We start from the raw sequence: 18963 nt of genomic DNA, 5'->3' as shown, positions 1-18963 counted from the left end.
AAACAGGGGTTAGTGAAGGGGGCTCAGTGCAATCTGAGCATCCAGAGAATGTTTTGAGGCTGCAGCCCTGGTGATCTTACCACTGTTTTTATAACTTTGCCAATGGAAAAGCTATTCTCTTCATGACTACTGTCTGTAAGACATAGTTATGAGCCACAGAAGTAATTTTCTGCATGGCTGCCAAACATTACCCACGGTGGGAGGGACGTCCCTTGGGTGTAGGAATGCAGGCCCTGGTTCTGGTTCGTCTTTCCTTTCCTTTCTCTTTTTCCTTCCCTTTTCTTTTCTTTCCTGTTTTGTGAAGCGTATTCTTTCAGGTATAATAATTTAGAGAAATTTGTAATTATTTTTGAAAGTTGTGATGATATGTTTCCAAGTTGAATTTTGGTGTGAAGACTTATTTTGTAGACTCTCTCAAATTTAGAACTGGGGCTGAGCCACAGATACTGAAGCTGTAACTGGTGAGTTAGTTGGTTTCCTTGGAGAAAGAAGAATGATCCAGGAGCAACCTCTGTCTTCTGTCTACTCACCGTCTTCCCCTAAGAGTTCACTAGATTTTTCCTCAACAGGTTTATTGTTAGCATTTCATTTCTTCTTCTGTTGTATAATGAAATTTAAGGTGAAAATAAAATGCTACTTCTTATGGGAAATAGTGAGTCCTTAATGATGTTCAGTAGCATTTGTGACTTAAATGTTCTCTTCAAGGGTTTGATTCTTAAATCTCTTCTTTCCAGATTTTTTTCGGGGAGGTAGAAGGATGGTGTCACATATTTATATTGTATGTTTGCAACTTAAGGGGAAAACATTCTGAGTGAACCAAATCAGCCCTAAAGTAAATTTTGTCCTTGTATGCATTTTAAAATTACTTTTGCCATGTTGTAGAATGCATACCAAGTTGCTGAAGAAAGTCATAAGCAGTCCAGTTAAATGTGTTTTTAGGAAAGCTAAAAATGTAGTTTTCGGTTTCTTAGTGCATGATAAGTATGCCTAATAAGTCAGAACTGAATGGGTTCTGACTAGAATAACTGGTGTAGACAGTTGCTGACAAAGATTTATGAGGACAAGAAAATAAAATTAGTTGAGGGAAACTGAACACCACCACAAAACAAAAAGCCAAGACAAGAGAAAAACATATTATACATTTTGAAATTATATCCCAATGAATCATAGAAAAAGTTTATGGTATTTGTTATGTTCCCGTCTACCCAGAAATACTCAGTAAATCATTCATGTGTTATTCTTTGAATTAAATCTAAAAATTAAGTTCTTAAATATGGCTGGGTTTAGAAATTTCTAAATTTGTGCCATCTGAGTATTAACAGAAATTATTACCTTAAGAAAAACATTTTGTTTTAATTCCTTTAATATTTTTTATGCAGGTTCTATTTCTAAATTTATTCCATTGAATTTCAAGATACAATTTTAATGTTTCGAAACAATAATGATAGGTATGGTACTGCAACTCCTGCTACCATTACTAATACCAATAGATGATATTTTTTTAAGGGAATGCAATGTGCCAGGACTTGTTTTAAATAAGCTTTAAATAAGCACCTTACATATAAGAATTTATTTAATTCTCATTAAAATTCTATAAAGTCACTTCCTAATTTTTTAAAAATAAATTTAAGTATAGTATGAACTGAATCTCAGTTGTTTTAATTTTTTGACAAGAAATAAGGTAAGACATGTGTATGACACTTGAAATTATTTAAAATAAATAAGAATTATTTAAAATAATTGACTAGATTGATAAGCTGGAATTTGAAATATAAAAAGTAAAAAAAATCTTACCTAGATTCCTATGTGTACAGATTTGCCTGGAAACCAAGTAACTGTAAGATAAATTTTAGCTGAAATAAGCAGGCGAAGAGAGGCAACAAAGGGCCAGGTAGTTTATTTGAATGCCACTCCCGGGTGATGTTCCACGGTCTGTATCCAGGCCGGGGAAGTCACACCCGGTCAGGGAGGTGGGGGCTTATAAGGGATTAGGAGGGGGAGGAGTGGGCAAGCTATCCTAGGGGGTGTAGAGAGGTATGATTGGCTAAAAGTGACATAATAGACAACTAGAAACTTTTTTCCTTCCAAGAGGGAGGAGGCTGACATCCCAGTCTTAGTTGGCACATCAGAAGGATAGAATTCAGGAAGAGCTGCCTCTTTCCATATACGGCACGGACCTTGGGGTCTGGTCAGTTCTCCCCCTATGGCATCTCTCTGTTCTGTTTGCATGTCCTCGTTTTTCCTTCCTCCAGCCTAACAGTAACCCTTACATTTCTCTCAGCAATTATTCAAAACTTTTGCCCTTCTCCCCAGATTCCCTTTTTATTCTTTGCAATCACTTTGCTTCCTACCTTATTGGGAAATTAGAGTTTATAAATTTGAATGTTTTCAGTGTCTCTCTATTCTTCTGAAAATTAATCTTCATGTATGTCTTATCTGACAGTGGGAATGATGTTCTCATTTCCTGTAAGGCCAAGATCTTTACCAGTGTTTTTGATCTCATTCCTTTTCTGTCCTCTGGAACCAGTTCCCACCATTTCTTGTACAAAATCTTCAATTTTTTTCTCTGTTGGCCACTTTCTTATAACTTCTAAATATGTTTAAGTCTCTGTGTTCCTAAAAGAAACAAACAACTTTCTCTTTTCTGGTCAACTTCATTATCCTCCTTTGGCAAACCAGCAGGAAAGGGTATTCCAGACATTACAGTGTGGGTATGGGTGCAAAGGTAAGGATGAGACGGCATGATTTGCATATGTTATATCATTCTGAGTAGCTACCGAATAAGATACGAGTGAGGGGGTATGAGGAGATGGGCTAGGTAGACAAGAATCAGTTCTATATGCATCCTGACTGTATCTCCCAGTTTCATGGTTTCAGTTGACATCTTTTTGTGAATATGAGTCCTAAGTGTGTAACTTTAGTGCTGGACTCTTTAAGTTGAGCCCTAAACTAGTGTATTCAACATTGCCTGCTAGACTTTTAACTTGAGAATGTATAAAGCCATTTCCTTCATGTACATAATTTCCCTTCTCTTAATTGCATGATGATCCTTTTGTTTTACTAAGTTAAGAAAACCATGGCAAAGTCCTTAACTCCTTCTTCTGGAAGCACATTCAAGTTGCCACTCAGTAATGTTTTACTTTGCCTTTCCTTCTGAACATACTTCATCCTTTTTTCTGCAGTCACAACATACTTCATCCTTTTTTCTGCAGTCACCACCCTAGTCCCTTACCTCGTCATCTCTTGCTTAGAGTATTACAGTAACATCCTGAGTGAGTGATCTTTTTGACACTGTTCCTTTTTTCATCAGTGTCCTTTAAGTTGCCACCAGAATTAATCTAAATGTTTATTGTGATAAAGTTGAAAGAACTGTGGATTTGTGGGAGTTAGAGCCTTAGGACATATCTCACCTTTTTTACTTCTTTAGCTAAGTTTCTTATCTTGAGATAAGACATTAAAATATTTTTGAGAACTTTAAAAATGTGATGTAAATTAAAAATTTTTCAAAAACATGAATAATGCCTTTGCTTCAAAATCTTTGTTACTAGATCTTTATGCTTTTCCTGAAGTTGTTTCCTTGACTTCTGAACCCTGTATCCTATCTTTGTTTCTGAAGACCCAGTTCACTTGTATCCATGAACGGATCCATTTCTCCATCCCTTGTGAGCCAGTACTACTTGATCTATACTTTATTTTACTTAGTAGTCTAATGAAGATTTGTATAAATCCCCTGTTTCCTCTCTCTCTCTCTCTGTTATATAATTTATGAATTCCTTAGTGACTAGAACCATATCTGGTTCATATTTTTAGACATGTTCATGCCATTAGATTATATAATGATAATAGTACTTCTGAGTGTTATGAATTCATTGATTAGTGGAATGAAATGAAGTCATTATTAAATAAAGTTCTGCAGTGTTTTTGATTTACTGTTTATGGCAGTTACAGACATATCTTTTCATAATGCCAGCAGTTTCATCTCAAAGCTACATAGTCTCATAAAATACGTTAAATCAACAGTTAAAATTTGGCTTTGTTGTGGAGTCTGTATTAAGGTACTCAAGCATTCTCAGTCAAAACGTGGGCAGATTTTATTTAGGTGAAAGAAATTTTTCGTAATTGAGAAACAGATTACCAGTTAATGGAACATTATCAGTTTAACTTTTCTTTAAAAAATGTCATTGTTTACTAAAGTGACATTTTTACTAACTCATTTTATTAGAGAATTGGAATAATAGAAGTGGAACGTAATAGAAATAGTATGGGAGTGGAAGTACCGTGGGATTTTTAGAGCCAAAGCTTTAGAGTTGAGTCAGGGGCTTCATCATTTCTTTAGTGTCCTCATTAGTAAAATGTGGCTTAATAATACCTATATTACAAGTCATTAAAATTAAAAGAGATATATTTTAGAACTTCATTAAATTATGTCAATGTTAATTTCTAGGTGGAAAAATTGTCCTGGCTTTTTTTTTTCATTTTATTATCATTAATCTACAATTACATGAAGAACATTATGGTTACTAGACTCCCCCCTTCACCAAGTCCCCCTGCACAAACCCCATTACAGTCCCTGTCCATCAGCATAGTAAGATGCTGTAGAGTCACTCCTTGTCTTCTCTGTGTTGCACAGCCCTCCCTATGCACTCCCCCACATTATACATGCTAATTGTAAGGCCCCCTTTCTTTTTCCCTGCCCTTATCCCTCCCTTCCCACCCGTCATCCCCAGTCCCTTTCCCTTTGGTAACCATTAGTCCATTCGTGGGTTCTGTGATTCTGCTGCTGTTTTGTTCCTTCAGTTTTTCTTTGTTCTTATACTCCACATATGAGTGAAATCTTGGTACTTGTCTTTCTCCGCCTGGCTTATTTCACTGAGCATAATACCCTCTAGCTCCATCCATGTTGTTGCAAACGGTAGGATCTGTTTTTTTCTTATGGCTGAGTAATATTCCATTGTGTATATGTACCACATCTTCTTTATCCACTCATCTACTGATGGACATTTAGGTTGCTTCCATTTCTTCGCTATTGTAAATAGTGCTGCAATACACATAGGGGTGCACCTGTCTTTTTCAAACTGGAGTGCTGCATTCTTAGGGTAAATTCCTAGAAGTGGAATTCCTGGGTCAAATAGTATTTCCATTTTGAGCTTTTTGAGGAACCTCCATACTGCTTTCCACAATGGTTGAACTAATTTGCATTCCCATCAGCAGTGTAAGAGGGTTCCCGTTTCTCCACAACCTTGCCAACATTTGTTGTTGTTTGTCTTCTGGATGGTGGTGATCCTTCCTAGTGTGAGGTGATATCTCATTGTGGTTTTAATTTGCATTTCTCTGATGACTAGCGATGTGGAGCATCTTTTCATGTGTCTGTTGGCCATCTGAATTTCTTCTTTGGAGAACTGTCTGTTCAGTTCCTCTGACCATTTTTTAATTGGATTATTTGCTTTTTGTTTGTTGAGGTGCGTGAGCTCTTTATATATTTTGGATGTCAACCCTTTATCGGATCTGTCATTTATGAATATATTCTCCCATACTGTAGGGTACTTTTTTGTTCTATTGATGGTGTCCTTTGCTGTACAGAAGCTTTTCAGCTTGATATAGTCCCACTTGTTCATTTTTGCTTTTTTTTCCCTTGCCCAGAGAGATATGTTCATGAAGAAGTCGCTAATGTTTATGTCCAAGAGATTTTTGCCTGTGTTTTTTTCTAAGAGTTTTATGGTTTCATGACTTACATTCAGGTCTTTGATCCATTTTGAACTTACTTTTGTGTGTGGTGTTAGACAGGGATCCAGTTTCATACTCTTACATGTAGCTGTCCAGTTTTGCCAGCACCATCTGTTGAAGAGACTGTCATTTCTCCATTGTATGTCCATGGCTCCTTTATCATATATTGATTGACCATAAATGTTTGGTTTAATATTTGGGGTATCTATTCTGTTCCACTGGTCTGTGGCTTTGTTCTTGTGCCAGTACCAAATTGTCTTGATTACTGTGGCTTTCTAGTAGAGCTTGAAGTTGGGGAGTGAGATACCCCCAACTTTATTCTTTCTTTTCAGGATTGCTTTGGCTATTCGGGGTGTTTGGTGTTTCCATATGAATTTTTGAACTATTTGTTCTAGTTTGTTGAAGAATGTTGTTGGTAATTTGATAGGGATTGCATCAAATCTGTATATTGCTTTAGGCAAGATGGCCATTTTGATGATACTAATTCTTCCTAGCCAAGAGCATGGGATGAGTTTCCATTTGTAAGTGTCCTCTTTAATTTCTCTTAAGAGTGTCTTGTAGTTTTCAGGGTATAGGTCTTCCACTTTCTTGGTAAGGCTTATTCCTAGGTATTTTATTCTTTTTGATGCATTTGTGAATGGAATTGTTTTCCTGATTTCTCTTTATATTAGTTCATTGTTAGTGTATAGGAAAGCCACAGATTTCTGTGTGTTAATTTTATATCCTGCAACTTTGCTATATTCCGATATCAGTTCTAGTAGTTTTGGAGTGGAGTGTTTAGGGTTTTTTATGTACAATATCATGTCATCTGCAAATAGTGACAATTTGACTTCTTCTTTACCAATTTGGATTCCTTGTATTTCTTTGTTTTGTCTAATTGCCGTGGCTAGGACCTCCAGTACTATGTTGAATAACAGTGGGGAGAGTGGGCATCCCTGTCTTGTTCCCGATCTCAGAGGAAAAGCTTTCAGCTTTTCACTGTTCAGTATGATGTTGGCTGTGGGTTTATCATATATGACCTTTATTATGTTGAGGTACTTGCCCTCTGTACCCATTTTGTTGAGAGTTTTTATCATGAATGAATGTTGAATTTTGTTGAATGCTTTTTCAGTGTCTATGGAGATGATCATGTGGTTTTTGTCCTTCTTTTTGTTGATGTGGTGGATGATGTTGCTGGATTTTCGGATGTTGTACCATCCTTGCATCCCTGGGATGAATCCCACTTGGTTATGGTGTATGATCCTTTTGATGCGTTTTTGAATTCTGTTTTTGCTAATATTTTGTTGAGTATTTTTGCATCTACTTTCATCAGGGATATTTGTCCATAATTTTCTTTTTTGGTGTGGTCTTTGCCTTGTTTTGGTATTAGGGTGATGTTGGCTTCATAGAATGAGTTTGGGAGTATTCCCTTGTCTTCTATTTTTTGGAAAACTTTAAGGAGAATGGGAATTATATCTTCTCTGTATGTCTGATAAAATTCTGAGGTAAATCCATCTGGCCCGTGGGTTTTGTTCTTGGGTAGTTTTTTGATTACCACTTCAATTTCTTTGCTGGTAATTGGTTTGTTTAGATTTTGTGTTTCGTCCTTGGTCATTCTTGGAAGGTTGCATTTTTCTAGGAAGTTGTCCATTTCTTCTAGGTTTTCCAGCTTCTTAGCATATAGGTTTTCATAGTAGTCTCTAATAATTCTTTGTATTTCTGTTGGGTCTGTTGAGATGTTTCCTTTCTCATTTCTGATTCTGTTGATGTGTGTTGATTCTCTTTTTCTCTTAATAAGTCTAGCTAGAGGCTTATCTATTTTGTTTATTTTCTCGAAGAACCAGCTCTTGGTTTCATTGATTTTTTTCTATTGTTTTATTCTTCTCAATTTTATTTATTTCTTCTCTGATCTTTATTATCTCCCTCCTTCTGCTGACTTTAGGCCTCATTTGTTCTTCTTTTTCCAATTTTGATAATTGTGATGTTAGACTATTCATTTCAGTTTGTTCTTCCTTCTTTAAATATGCCTGGATTGCTATATACTTTCCTCTTAAGACTGCTTTTGCTGCATCCCGCAGACGTTGGGGCTTTGTGTTGTTGTTGTCATTTGTTTCCATATGTTGCTGGATCTCCATTTTAATTTGGTTGTTGATCCATTGATTATTTAGGAGCATGTTGTTAAGCCTCCATGTATTTGTGAGTCTTCTTGCTTTCTTTGTACAATTTAATTTCTAGTTTTTTACCTTTGTGGTCTGAAAAGTTGGTTGGTAGAATAGGCTCTTTTTGTGGCCTAGTATGTGGTCTCTTCTGGAGAATGTTCCCTGTGCACTTGAGAAGAATGTGTATCCTATTGCTTTTGGGTGTAGAGCTCTGTAGATGTCTATTAAGTCCATCTGTTCTAGCGTGTTGTGCAGTGCCTCTGTGTCCTTACTTATTTTCTGTCTGGTGGATCTGTCCTTTGGAGTGAATGGTGTATTGAGGTCTCCTAAAATGAATGCATTGCATTCTATTTCCTCCTTTAGTTCTGTTAGTATTTGTTTCACATATGCTGGTGCTCCTGTGTTGGATGCATATATATTTAGAATGGTTATATCCTCTTGTTGGACTGACCCCTTTATCATTATGTAATATCCTTCTTTATCTCTTGTTACCTTCTTTGTTTTGAAGTCTATTTTGTCTGATACTAGTACTGCAGCACCTGCTTTTTTCTCCCTATTGTTTGCATGAAATATCTTTTTCCATCGCTTGACTTTTAGTCTGTGCATGTCTTTGGGTTTGAGGTGAGTCTCTTGTAAGAAGCATGTAGATGGGTCTTGTTTTTTTATCCATTCAGTGATTCTATGTCTTTTGACTGGTGCATTCAGTCCATTTACATTTAGGGTGATTATCGAAAGTACTTATTGCCTTTAGTTACCAACGGTTCCAGGTTACTTTCCTTACTATCTAAGAGTCTAACTTAACTCACTTAGTATGCTGTTACAAACACAATCTAAAGGTTCTTTTCTATTTCTCCTCCTTTTTCTTCCTCCTTCATTCTTTATATATTAGGTATCAAATTCTGTACTTTTTGTCTATCCCTTGATTGAGGATAGTTAATTTAATTTTGCATTTACTTCATAATTAGCTCTTCTACTCTCTTTACTGTGGTTTTATTACCACTGGTGACAGCTATTCTACCTTAGGAACACTTCCATCTATAGCAGTCCCTCCAAAATAGACTGTAGAGATGGTTTGTGGGAGGTAAATTCTCTCAGCTTTTGCTTATCTGGAAATTGTTTAATCCCTCTTTCAAATTTAAATGATAATCTTGCCAGATAAAGTAATCTTGGTTCCAGGCCCTTCTGCTTCATGGCATTAAATACATCATGCCACTCCCTTCTGGCCTGTGAGATTTCTGCTGAGAAGTCTGATGTTAGCCTGATGGGCTTTCCTTTGTATGTGATCTTATTTCTGCCTCTGGCTGCTTTTAACAGTCTGTCCTTATCCTTGATCTTTCCCATTTTAATTACTATGCATCTTGGTGTTGTCTTCCTTGGGTCCCTTGTGTTGGGAGATCTGTGGATCTCCATGGCCTGAGAGACTATGTCCTTTCCCAGATTGGGGAAGTTTTCAGCAACTACCTCCTCAAAGACACTTTCCATCCCTCTCTCTCTCTCTCCTTCTTCTGGTATCTCTATAATGCAAATATTGTTCTGCCTGGATTGGTCACACAGTTCTCTCAATATTCTTTCATTCTTAGAGATCCTTTTCTCTCTCTGTGCCTCAGCTTCTTTGTATTCCTCTTCTCTAGTTTCTAGTTCATTTATTGTCTCCTCCACCGTATCCAACCTGCTTTTAATACCCTCCATCGTGCTCATCAACGATTGGATCTCTGACCTGAATTCATTCCTGAGTTCTTGGATGTCTTTCCATACCTCCATTAGAATGTTGATGATTTTTGTTTTGAACTCCCTTTCAGGAAGAGTCACGAGGTCCATATCATTTAAATCTTTCTCCGGGGTTGTATTAATAATTTTACTCTGGACAAGGTTCCTTTGGCATTTCATGTTTGTATATGGCGCCGTCTAGTGTCCAGAAGCTGTTGTATCTGGAGCTGCTCAGCCCCTGAAGCAATGTTGTCGCAGGGGAGCGGTACTGGTGCCTGGGGGGAGGAAAGAGCTGTTCCCCGCCTCCCGGCTGCTGTGCCTGTCTCCACTGCCTGAGCCAGTGTTCCGGGCACACAGGTATATTTTTGTCCCAGATCAGCCAGATATTGATCCCTGCTTTCCACAAGCGGCCGGAATTCTAGTCTCCCCAGGAACTCTGCCTGTATTAACTTTCCAACCTGGTAGGCATGCGATTCTCATGAAAGCACCAATGAATGTAGGTTTGTGCTCCCAGAGCAGATCTCCGGAGCTAGGTGTTCAGCAGTCCCAAGCCTTCCACTCCCTCCCTGCTCCGTTTCTTTTCCTCCCGCCGGTGAGCTGGGTTGGGGGAGGGGCTCGGGTCCTGCGGAGCCACAGGTCTGGTACGTTACCCCGTTGGCTGAGGTCTGCTCTTTTCTCCAGGTGTGTGCAGTCTGACGCCATCCTCTTTCCTGTTGCTCTCTCAGGATTAGTTGCGCCAGTTAAATTTCCTAATTGTATCCAGTTGTAGGAGGAAGCCTCTGTCTATCCTCTCACGCTGCCATCTTTAATTCTTTTTCCCTGGTTTTTTAAATATGAAAAATATATAAGGCAGTTTTTAGCTACTGCTCATGTATAAAATATACCATTTGTCATCCTTAAATTTATCTATTTTATAAGTCAAAATAACTAAAATTTTTTTCACATCTAAAGGAATTCTACTATTTTAGGGTGAAACAGTTTCAAAATGTCAGTCAACATTTAAAAATTTCTAAATCTTCTCATCCCTCTCTACACTGGCAAATGCTGAAAGGAACATGGTAAAAATATTACATTAAGTTATATTCCTTCTCAAAGCTCGCTTCATATGTAAAGTTTCCAAAGAAGCAATGATGAAAAAGGAAAAGAGACTGAAGAGTTGAATTGGCTTTACATATTACACTAGAGCCAGATACTACACTGGCCTTAGAAAATAATCTGCCTAACAAAAGTAAAATTTGTAGTGGTTAAACATGTCCCCAGGTAATCCACTGTTGAAGCTATGAAGTTAGCTATAATCTAGTCTTAAATATTACTCATAATTGTTTATTAGTGATTCTTTACATTATTTAATATTTAATTTTCTCAAGCTTATATGTACATTTAGTATGTATTCTATTAGCAGCTTTATAAGAGAGAGGTTTGTTCACTGTTATATTAACTTGACAAGAAGTAAAACTAAAGCTAAAATAAATATGTGCCTTCATTCTAATTCTACAGCATGTTCTAGAAGGATTCCAGAATTGATGGCTTGAAGAGCTTAAAAGATGTGGTCATGGGATATATTCTCAGTTTGTGTCTGGGCTCTCTCTTATCTTAATCACAATGCTGATATGGAGTTTGCATAGTAGTCTCTACAACCTAAAGAGCTTGGAAGATAACTGGGGAGCATTTCTGAGTGCTGTGACTATAGAGAGGTGCACTAGTGCATTGAGGCCTTCACTCTGTATAGAAACATAACAATCTCATATGAAATATTAAGAGTGAAAATTGGAAGAGATGTAATATAGCTCAAAAATAAAGATACTCTTCTCTGTGGATGGATAGGAGACTGAACAGAAACATAAAACAATAAGGAGCTGGAGTTTGCAGGGATCCAACTCCAAAAATAGGCAGCCTGGGTGGCTGAGAATTGAGCTCATCTGAGATGATGAGAATTAAAAGGTCTGCTCACACCATCCTTCTTTGCCTGAACCAGGTTTGAGAGTTCCCATAAAAGGAGTCTGGAAAAGGCTGTAGCTCATAGCTAAGTGTTTATGATGGGAGGTGTAGAGGAAGCTGATACAGCCTTGCAGCCATTATTTGGGCTGTGTGAAATATCCCCAGTTTCACAGTGTGAGATATCATTGTAAGAACTGGGAATCCTGATGACTGAGTGGAGACAGTATAACACTCCCAGTTAGTGAAAGGTAAGTGTAGGCAGAGACAGGAGGGAAGGAAAAAAAAAACCCACTTAAGGTAAGCTTGTATACCAGCATACCAGAAAACATTAATTTTTCTTCAGAAAGAGTAAAAAATAATTGGGGTGTAAACATTTATTGCCAGTAATTTGAAATGATAGTATAGTATTAAAAGGACTTTAAAATTAAGTATGTTTAATAGATTCAGTCATGAGAACAGAATAATATTCATATGAAAAATAAGAATTATGAAATAAAACCAGGCGAAAGTGAAACAATAGTAGGTGGATGTGAAGAAGAAACAATATTCTGCAAATTTTAGAGATTAGATAGGATAAGTCCTAGGTAGGAAAAGAAAGGATTAAATGGTTAAGTGAAAGGTAACTAAAAGTTATAGCTAATACTGATCACTTTATTCCTTGGCAGTGTTCTAAATATTTTACATGTACTAATTTATTTGATCCTGAAAACACCGAATTATTTTATTTTACAAATGAGGAACTTGAGGTGAGTAAATAACTTGGAAGGTTATTTAATGAGGCAGCTTTGTAACCTGGGCGTTCAGGCTCCAGCGCCCCCACCAGCACACTGGACAGCAGGGGCATTAGCCGGTCAGTCAGCACGGAGATAGGAGACGAGAGAAAACATATCAAAGAGTAGATGAGATAAGAAGAACAGACAAAAGCTGAAATTACTGAAATATAAAACCAAAAATAAGAAGTGATTAGGAAACTGAGGGTTTATTCTATAAAAAAAAAAACCTAACAGATAAGCCACTAAGAAGGCTGATCAAGGGGAAAAAGTAAACACAAATAAATAGTATTAAGAATTGAAACAAGGAGATATAACTAAGGTTGCTGTAAGTCCATCTGGTACCATCATGAAATCAGAAAAAGGTGCCTCCCCTGAGCAGATGCAGCCCTGTGAGCACCTTTGTACAGATTGAAAAATAGCATCGAGCCAGAATCCATGTCCTGGTAATGTAATGTGGCTTGGTGTTCAGTCCACTCACTGCCTTGGCTGAGTGTAGCGGACAACCTGCTCTCTGTGGACAAAATTAGAGATACCGTAGAGATTGTCCAAAAATCATGAAAATACTAAGAACAATAATAGCTGCTTGTTTATTGAAAATTTAAAAGATGCTATATGGCCTTCAATGATGGCAAACTTGCAAAATACCAACTGGTAGGAAAATCTGATCTAGTAGAAGAGTTTTCCTTTAGTTCCAGAATGCTGGAAAAGGCTTTCAAGCAAACTATTAATTTTCAATACCAGCTCTGAAGCAAATTCTTTTTCCTTTTAAATCAGTGTGTTGCATTCAAATACGCTAACGGCCTATATGAAAGAAGAGCAATGCCTTGAGCCCTTCCCAGAGTTTACTGTGGTCTCGGAGGCAACCGCTTTTAGTTCTTAGCTGTTCCTTCTGGCTTTTTTACTTCTGTATTTCTAAACAAAGTTATATCTTGATTCTGTAAATAGGCACCGCTAAAGCAGATTGTATTATGATCACCTTTCTTTTATGTAAAAAATTTTATTCTTAATTGGCATTAATATTTGAATCATTTTTTATTTTTTGTTGTTTGCTTGATTTGTTTTCTTTGCTAAATCTTCTCTTACTTCCAATAGCTTAAGTGCATGTCAGTTTAATCAGCAAGGAAGCTGAGCTCTGTTTGTATTACCCCTTCCTGCACTGTAACCTGTAAAGCGCCCCTTGGTAGCAAGCATGGCAATCCTAGGGCTCATCTTGTTTTCCTTCTCAGGGATCACATTCCTTCACTCACCAGTGTCTGAGAATGACACTTTCATGTATTTTGACCTATCATCCAGTTTTTTAACACTGGCAGGTTGTGTGTGGCTTTTGTTATGGTCATTATGACTAAAAATGGAAGTAAATGAGAGTCATGCGTATTTTAACAAAATGAAAGAACACTGGATCCTCATTCAGTTACCCTGTTACAATGTGGTTCTGATTCTTATACTGTCAAGCAATTGCAAATTTTTATCTAGCTTGTTCTCAGGTAGCAAAAAAAACCCAAAAAACCATTAAGTGATTTTGAATTAGCTATATCAGATGAAGAAAATATAGATCAAAGGTTGGCAGACTTTTTCTCTAGAGACCAAATAGTAAATATTTTAGGCTTTGTAGACTATCTAGTCTGTCACAACTACTCAGCTGCACAGCTTTCATGCTGTTGAAACGAGGAAGCAGCCATAAACAATACATAAACAAGTGAGCAATTGTATTCCAGTAAAACTTTATTCATGGACACAGAAAGTAGAATTGCATATAACTTTCATTTATCTTGGAACATTATTATTTTGATTCCTCCCAGCCATTTAGTAGTATAAAAACCAAATTAAAACAAGCAGCAGGCTGGATTTGGCCTCTGGGCTATAGTTTGTTGACTGTTATAGATTCTTAAATAAGTCCCATATTCAGTATTAATATAGTAGCATACATAGAACTTAATATTTCTACTCTTTCGATATTTCTGTCTTGGGTATCCAAATGGGAAAAGTACCTTTGTATTGGTATGCCTGAGGAACAGAAATTAGAGAAGTGGGAAGAAGAGGAGACCAGAAGGGACAGTGGGTTAATTTTGGGAGTATAATTAATTTGTCTGATGCACCAGCTTGTTAATTCCGTTTATCGGGCATTTATTGAATACCCACTGTTTTTTGACACTGTGCCAGGCACTATAGATACTAAGTAGTGTAGAGCTTGGTCTTTGGCCTGGGAAGTTGTGAACAGATAATTGTAAATAAACAAATAATTACTGAGAAGATTATGGTCTAGCAATATAAATACACCTAAAATTATTTAGGAGGCAAAATATACAGTAAAATTACAAAAAAAAAGAACTAGAAAAAAGTGAATTTAAAAAAGGCCTTAGTATGTGAAGACTTTCTATACTGTGTGAAGGTGCTTGACCTTTATTCCAATATCTAGTAGTGTTTCTCAGATTGTGGTGTAGGTTCAGAGTGGGTTTTTTTATTTTTAAAATTTTCAGTCCATTGTGGACTAATAGTTTTTAGTACATGGACTAATATTTTTATTAGATATTTGTCCTAAAATGATATTGTGAAATATAGGTCCAAACTTTTTACTTAGCTTGATCCAACATAAATTACTCCTTAAGATTGCTATAAAAGTTTAAAAACACTCAGTTTTTATACTTAAGTCATCGTGGACTGGTAACAAATGTACCATGGCTGATAATTCTAAGCCTGACACTGGTTTGTGGGCCACACTTTGGGCGGTATAGATCTCGTAGGTGATACGGGCTCCCAGCAGATTTTTCAGCAAAGAATGGCATAATTCTGTTTGTGTTTAACATAATAAATTTTTGGCAGTGTGAGTGATAATTAGGTTTCAGGCTGAAGGATGGAAACCAAGAATCATTGGCAGTTGAAGGGCAGTTTGTAATAGAGGAGAAAGTAAAATTGACTTTATACCGATTAATTCCTGAAAGGATAATTCTCTCAATAGCCTATAAACTTCTTGTAGGAAGGGACTATATTCCTTTTAGTTACTACCTAAGGTGAGCCCTTTCAAAAATATTTAATGAACGAATGAGTGAATGCATGGGTCAGAGAGGTAAGGCAGAACTAGGAAAGAATAGTGTGTTTAAAACTGGACGAGTTTCAGGCTGAGAAAATAATAAACAGAATTAAATGCTTTCAAATCAAGGAAGATGATAATTGACAAGTATTTATTTAGCAATTTTCAAGTCCTTAGAGAGATCAGTGTTAGCAATATGATAGGTTTAGGGGCCACGTTATAATGTGTTGCTCTTCTCTATTATCCAGTAAGAGAATGAGTAGATGTACCTTGAAAATACAACACTTTGTAAATTAATGTCACTTAGTTGAAAAAGAAAAGTAGTGATAATAATCTTTACTATCCACTTAGTATTTCGTAAGATAAATAATTGGTGTGTGTTTTTTTCTTCCATTTTAACAGGGGAACTAAGTCTCTATTAGATGGAATTAAAATAGATTTTTAATCATTCTGATTTGAGAAAACGATGAAAATCTGAATAATTTGCTTGGTCTTGTTTTAAATTTATTTTTAATAAAGCTGTTACCTGATACTCTTATGTACTTTTTTATTAGACCCTTTCCAGTAATATTCCATTTTGCCATAGAATAAAATTTACTCATTCTGTACTGTACCAGGCAATGTATTTGGCTAAAAACTTGTAGGAAAAAAATTATAGGTTGAAAGTATGTGACTTATCCTGAAGAGTCAGAGAAGTGAAAATCACTTGAGGGATGTTAATGGAAAGAATAACATTGTGTATGTAGAGTATCCTTATAGTAACTAATTTAACAATTTTGTTCTGTCATGTAGTTGCTTTATTTCTTATAATCAAGTTTTAGTGTGATCTTTGAAGAAGTGTTCATTAAACACATCTACTCTCATACTTGCTTATTTGAATATTGGTACTTAGTCATCTTTTAATATTATTGAGATGAAAACTTTATATTTAAGTTTGCTTCTGTGGTTGCTTTTTAAAAAATAAAATACATTTTGGGTATTTTTTTCCCACTTTTTCCCTGAAAAGATTATGGTCATTTTATTTGATAGTGGAAAATGAAAGTCCAGGAGACTTTAGATAATCCATAATACTATGTGAAAGTTAGAATCATTTTTATGCTTTTTTGTTACTAAATATAAGCATTTACCTCTCTTCACAATAACTTCAAAAGTTACCTCTGAATCTTCCCATAGAATGAAGACCAGCAAGAAGTGATCCTTGTTAGGACAGACAGATCTGGAAGCATATGGCCTGTAAACGCACCGGGAAAACCTCTGGAATACAAAGGAGGAAGAAGGAATAGACAGACGGTATGTTCAGCAAGTCTTTGTTTATTAATTCAGAATTACTTTTCTACTCTTGAGAATTCTTTGCATCAGACTACTTTAAAATATTTTCTGAAATGTAGTTTTATAATGCAAACATTAGATGATAATAAATTGTTATTATTTTTATTCTTAGTTATGTCCCTTTGCTTTTTACAAAATGGAATCTAATTCAACCACAGTTTTCAAATAATTCTGAACATTGATTGTTTAACGCAGTTTTAATTTTAGTGTACATTTCTTTGACATTCATTGTTTATAGCTTCTTCTCATGTACTTTAACCATAGCTCATAGGGAAAACCGTGGTCTCCCAGACCTGTTGTCTGTGTAGCTGATTTGAGACATGGTGATGGGGTCGTCTGTATACAGTAATGTCTCAATTATGTAGCTGCTGGATCCTTTGTAAGCCTAATTTTCTTTTCCATCTTGTAACTCTAGCAATGAGTTTTTAGGACTACGTTAAGGCTTTTGAGATGGCAAAAACAATATATTCAGTTTTCCTAAGTTAGATTTTTAGTTTTAAATTTGAAAGATCATACAAATGGTAATTGGGTTTACAAAATATTTATTCATTTAGAATTTTTCTGTCTCATGTTTATTGTTTGCCTGTTGAGTGCTTTTGCTGCTAGAGATAGTAATTCATTCATTCAGGAAACAGTGTGTGAACGATAGCTCTTCTAATGAAATGGGCGGAATTAGGAGTTTGGAGCAGAGATGTGGCAGGAGACAGTAAGGGTTTGAATTACATGAAATGGCAGAACTGGCTAGGGATCCCTAGGTGCATTGCTAGATGGTGGTGTGGCTCTTTTTGAGTTGCCTACTACTGAGTGATCTAGGTATGAAAGTAAAGGTGGCAGACAGATTCATTCAGGATTGAGGTTTGTTTTTCGAGCATAATGAAAGTGTAAGAAGGCTAGAAATTAAAGGTCTGGAGCCAGGAAATAATTGAAGTCATAGAGTATGAGATAGAATCTAGTGAAGACAGGGAATAGTAATGTTGGGAGAAAATACTGGAAATGTGGTTCCAAAGATATCAAGGAGGTTGAAAAGCAGGTTTGGTTTGGATATAGGAATGTGAGAACAGAAATAGGGAGGTTTGATTTTGGAGGAAACAAATAGCACTTTTCTTTTCTGCATGTAGCCATGGGACCAACTGATAGGAAAATCCAGAACGGATTTAGTTGAGAATCAGAGTGTCAGCTGTGTTTCTGGTAGAGCTGTTTGAAGTGGATTTGCTAATACTCCACCTCTGTTTCCAACATGCTTTCATGATCTCTGGATAACTGGAGACTTCCCTATTGCATATAGAGAAGGGAATTTTTATTGGACCTCCAAACGATTTATTCAGAATTTTTCTGTCACATGTTTTTGCCTGTTGAGTGTCTTTGCTGCTGGAGGCAAGGAAGCAGAAAAGGGAGCTCTTCTTCTTAACAAGGAAAAGCAGAGCAGAGAGAAGGGATAAAGCAATTCCGCCCTTTCCCCCAAACTCAGAAATCAGATAATGATATGCTTTCATCCCAAGAGAAGAGGAAAGTAAAGGGGCAGAAGTGTAGGGAGTGTTGTTCTAAGAGAAGTTCTTCCACGTGGAAGCAGATAGAACAGGGATAACGTGGAAGGGGAGATTGTGATGCATAGTGGGATTTTTGCATTTAACATCAGATTTATAGGTAATTCATTAAAAATACTTGAGAGACTCATGTTTTCACTAAATTAATATTGTTCATTTTGTCATAGGCTTCAACCCGTGAGCAAAAAGAAAGGGTCAGATATTTTCATGATGACAGTAATCTCAGCCTAAATGATTTAGTCAAGAATGAAAAGATGGGAACAGCAGAAAATCAAAATAAACTTCTTATGAGAATGGCATCTAAGGTAAGTTATATGCCTGGAATATGTTTGAATTTTGAGAAGCTGGTTACTCATTCTAGCAATGATCTCCTTTTCAGAGAGAACTGTTTCTTTCTAATTGTGGTTTGTTTTATTAAATTAAATCCTTTGTAAGACATATTAGGAACATGCATTTGGAATTGATTTGATTGGGAAATACATATTTGGGATTTCAGTTAGTTTTTAAATAGGGACTCTGATTTAATTTTTAATGCATCCCATGAAATTTTAATTATATATGTGATCTACCATTTAAAGGAAAGTTTAGGGCCAGACTTTAGTGTTGACAGTGAGCTGCTAGTTAGATTACCAGTCTGTTTGTGTTAGTGTTCCTCTAGTTCTTCCTAATTAGGCTACAAGGAGTGTATTTGGTGTAGTAATTTATGGATTCAGAAGGCATATTGGAATAATCCTAAGTTTATATGAAAACTTTGTATTTTATATGAAAATGTATATTCATAC

At 36.2% G+C, this 18963-nt stretch overlaps 1 protein-coding gene and 1 long non-coding RNA gene across 2 annotated transcripts in view; one reads left to right on the top strand and one right to left on the bottom strand.

The window, feature by feature from the left end:
- The window catches only part of LOC118921072 (uncharacterized), a 35700-nt gene extending 17267 nt beyond the window's left edge, over positions 1-18433 (bottom strand). The window contains exon 1 of the long non-coding RNA XR_005028183.2: positions 16464-18433. This is a non-coding gene — a long non-coding RNA (uncharacterized LOC118921072). The remainder of the gene's footprint in view (positions 1-16463) is intronic.
- The window catches only part of CWF19L2 (CWF19 like cell cycle control factor 2), a 139772-nt gene that overhangs the window by 54362 nt on the left and 66447 nt on the right, over positions 1-18963 (top strand). Inside the window, exons 11-12 of the mRNA XM_036902659.2 lie at positions 16482-16598; positions 18349-18486. Coding sequence (XP_036758554.2) covers positions 16482-16598; positions 18349-18486 — 255 coding nt within the window. The remainder of the gene's footprint in view (positions 1-16481; positions 16599-18348; positions 18487-18963) is intronic.

The sequence above is a fragment of the Manis pentadactyla genome, chromosome 13, assembly GCF_030020395.1.
Source record: "Manis pentadactyla isolate mManPen7 chromosome 13, mManPen7.hap1, whole genome shotgun sequence".
NCBI lineage: Eukaryota > Metazoa > Chordata > Mammalia > Pholidota > Manidae > Manis > Manis pentadactyla.
This window is presented reverse-complemented; position numbering and strand designations above follow the sequence as displayed.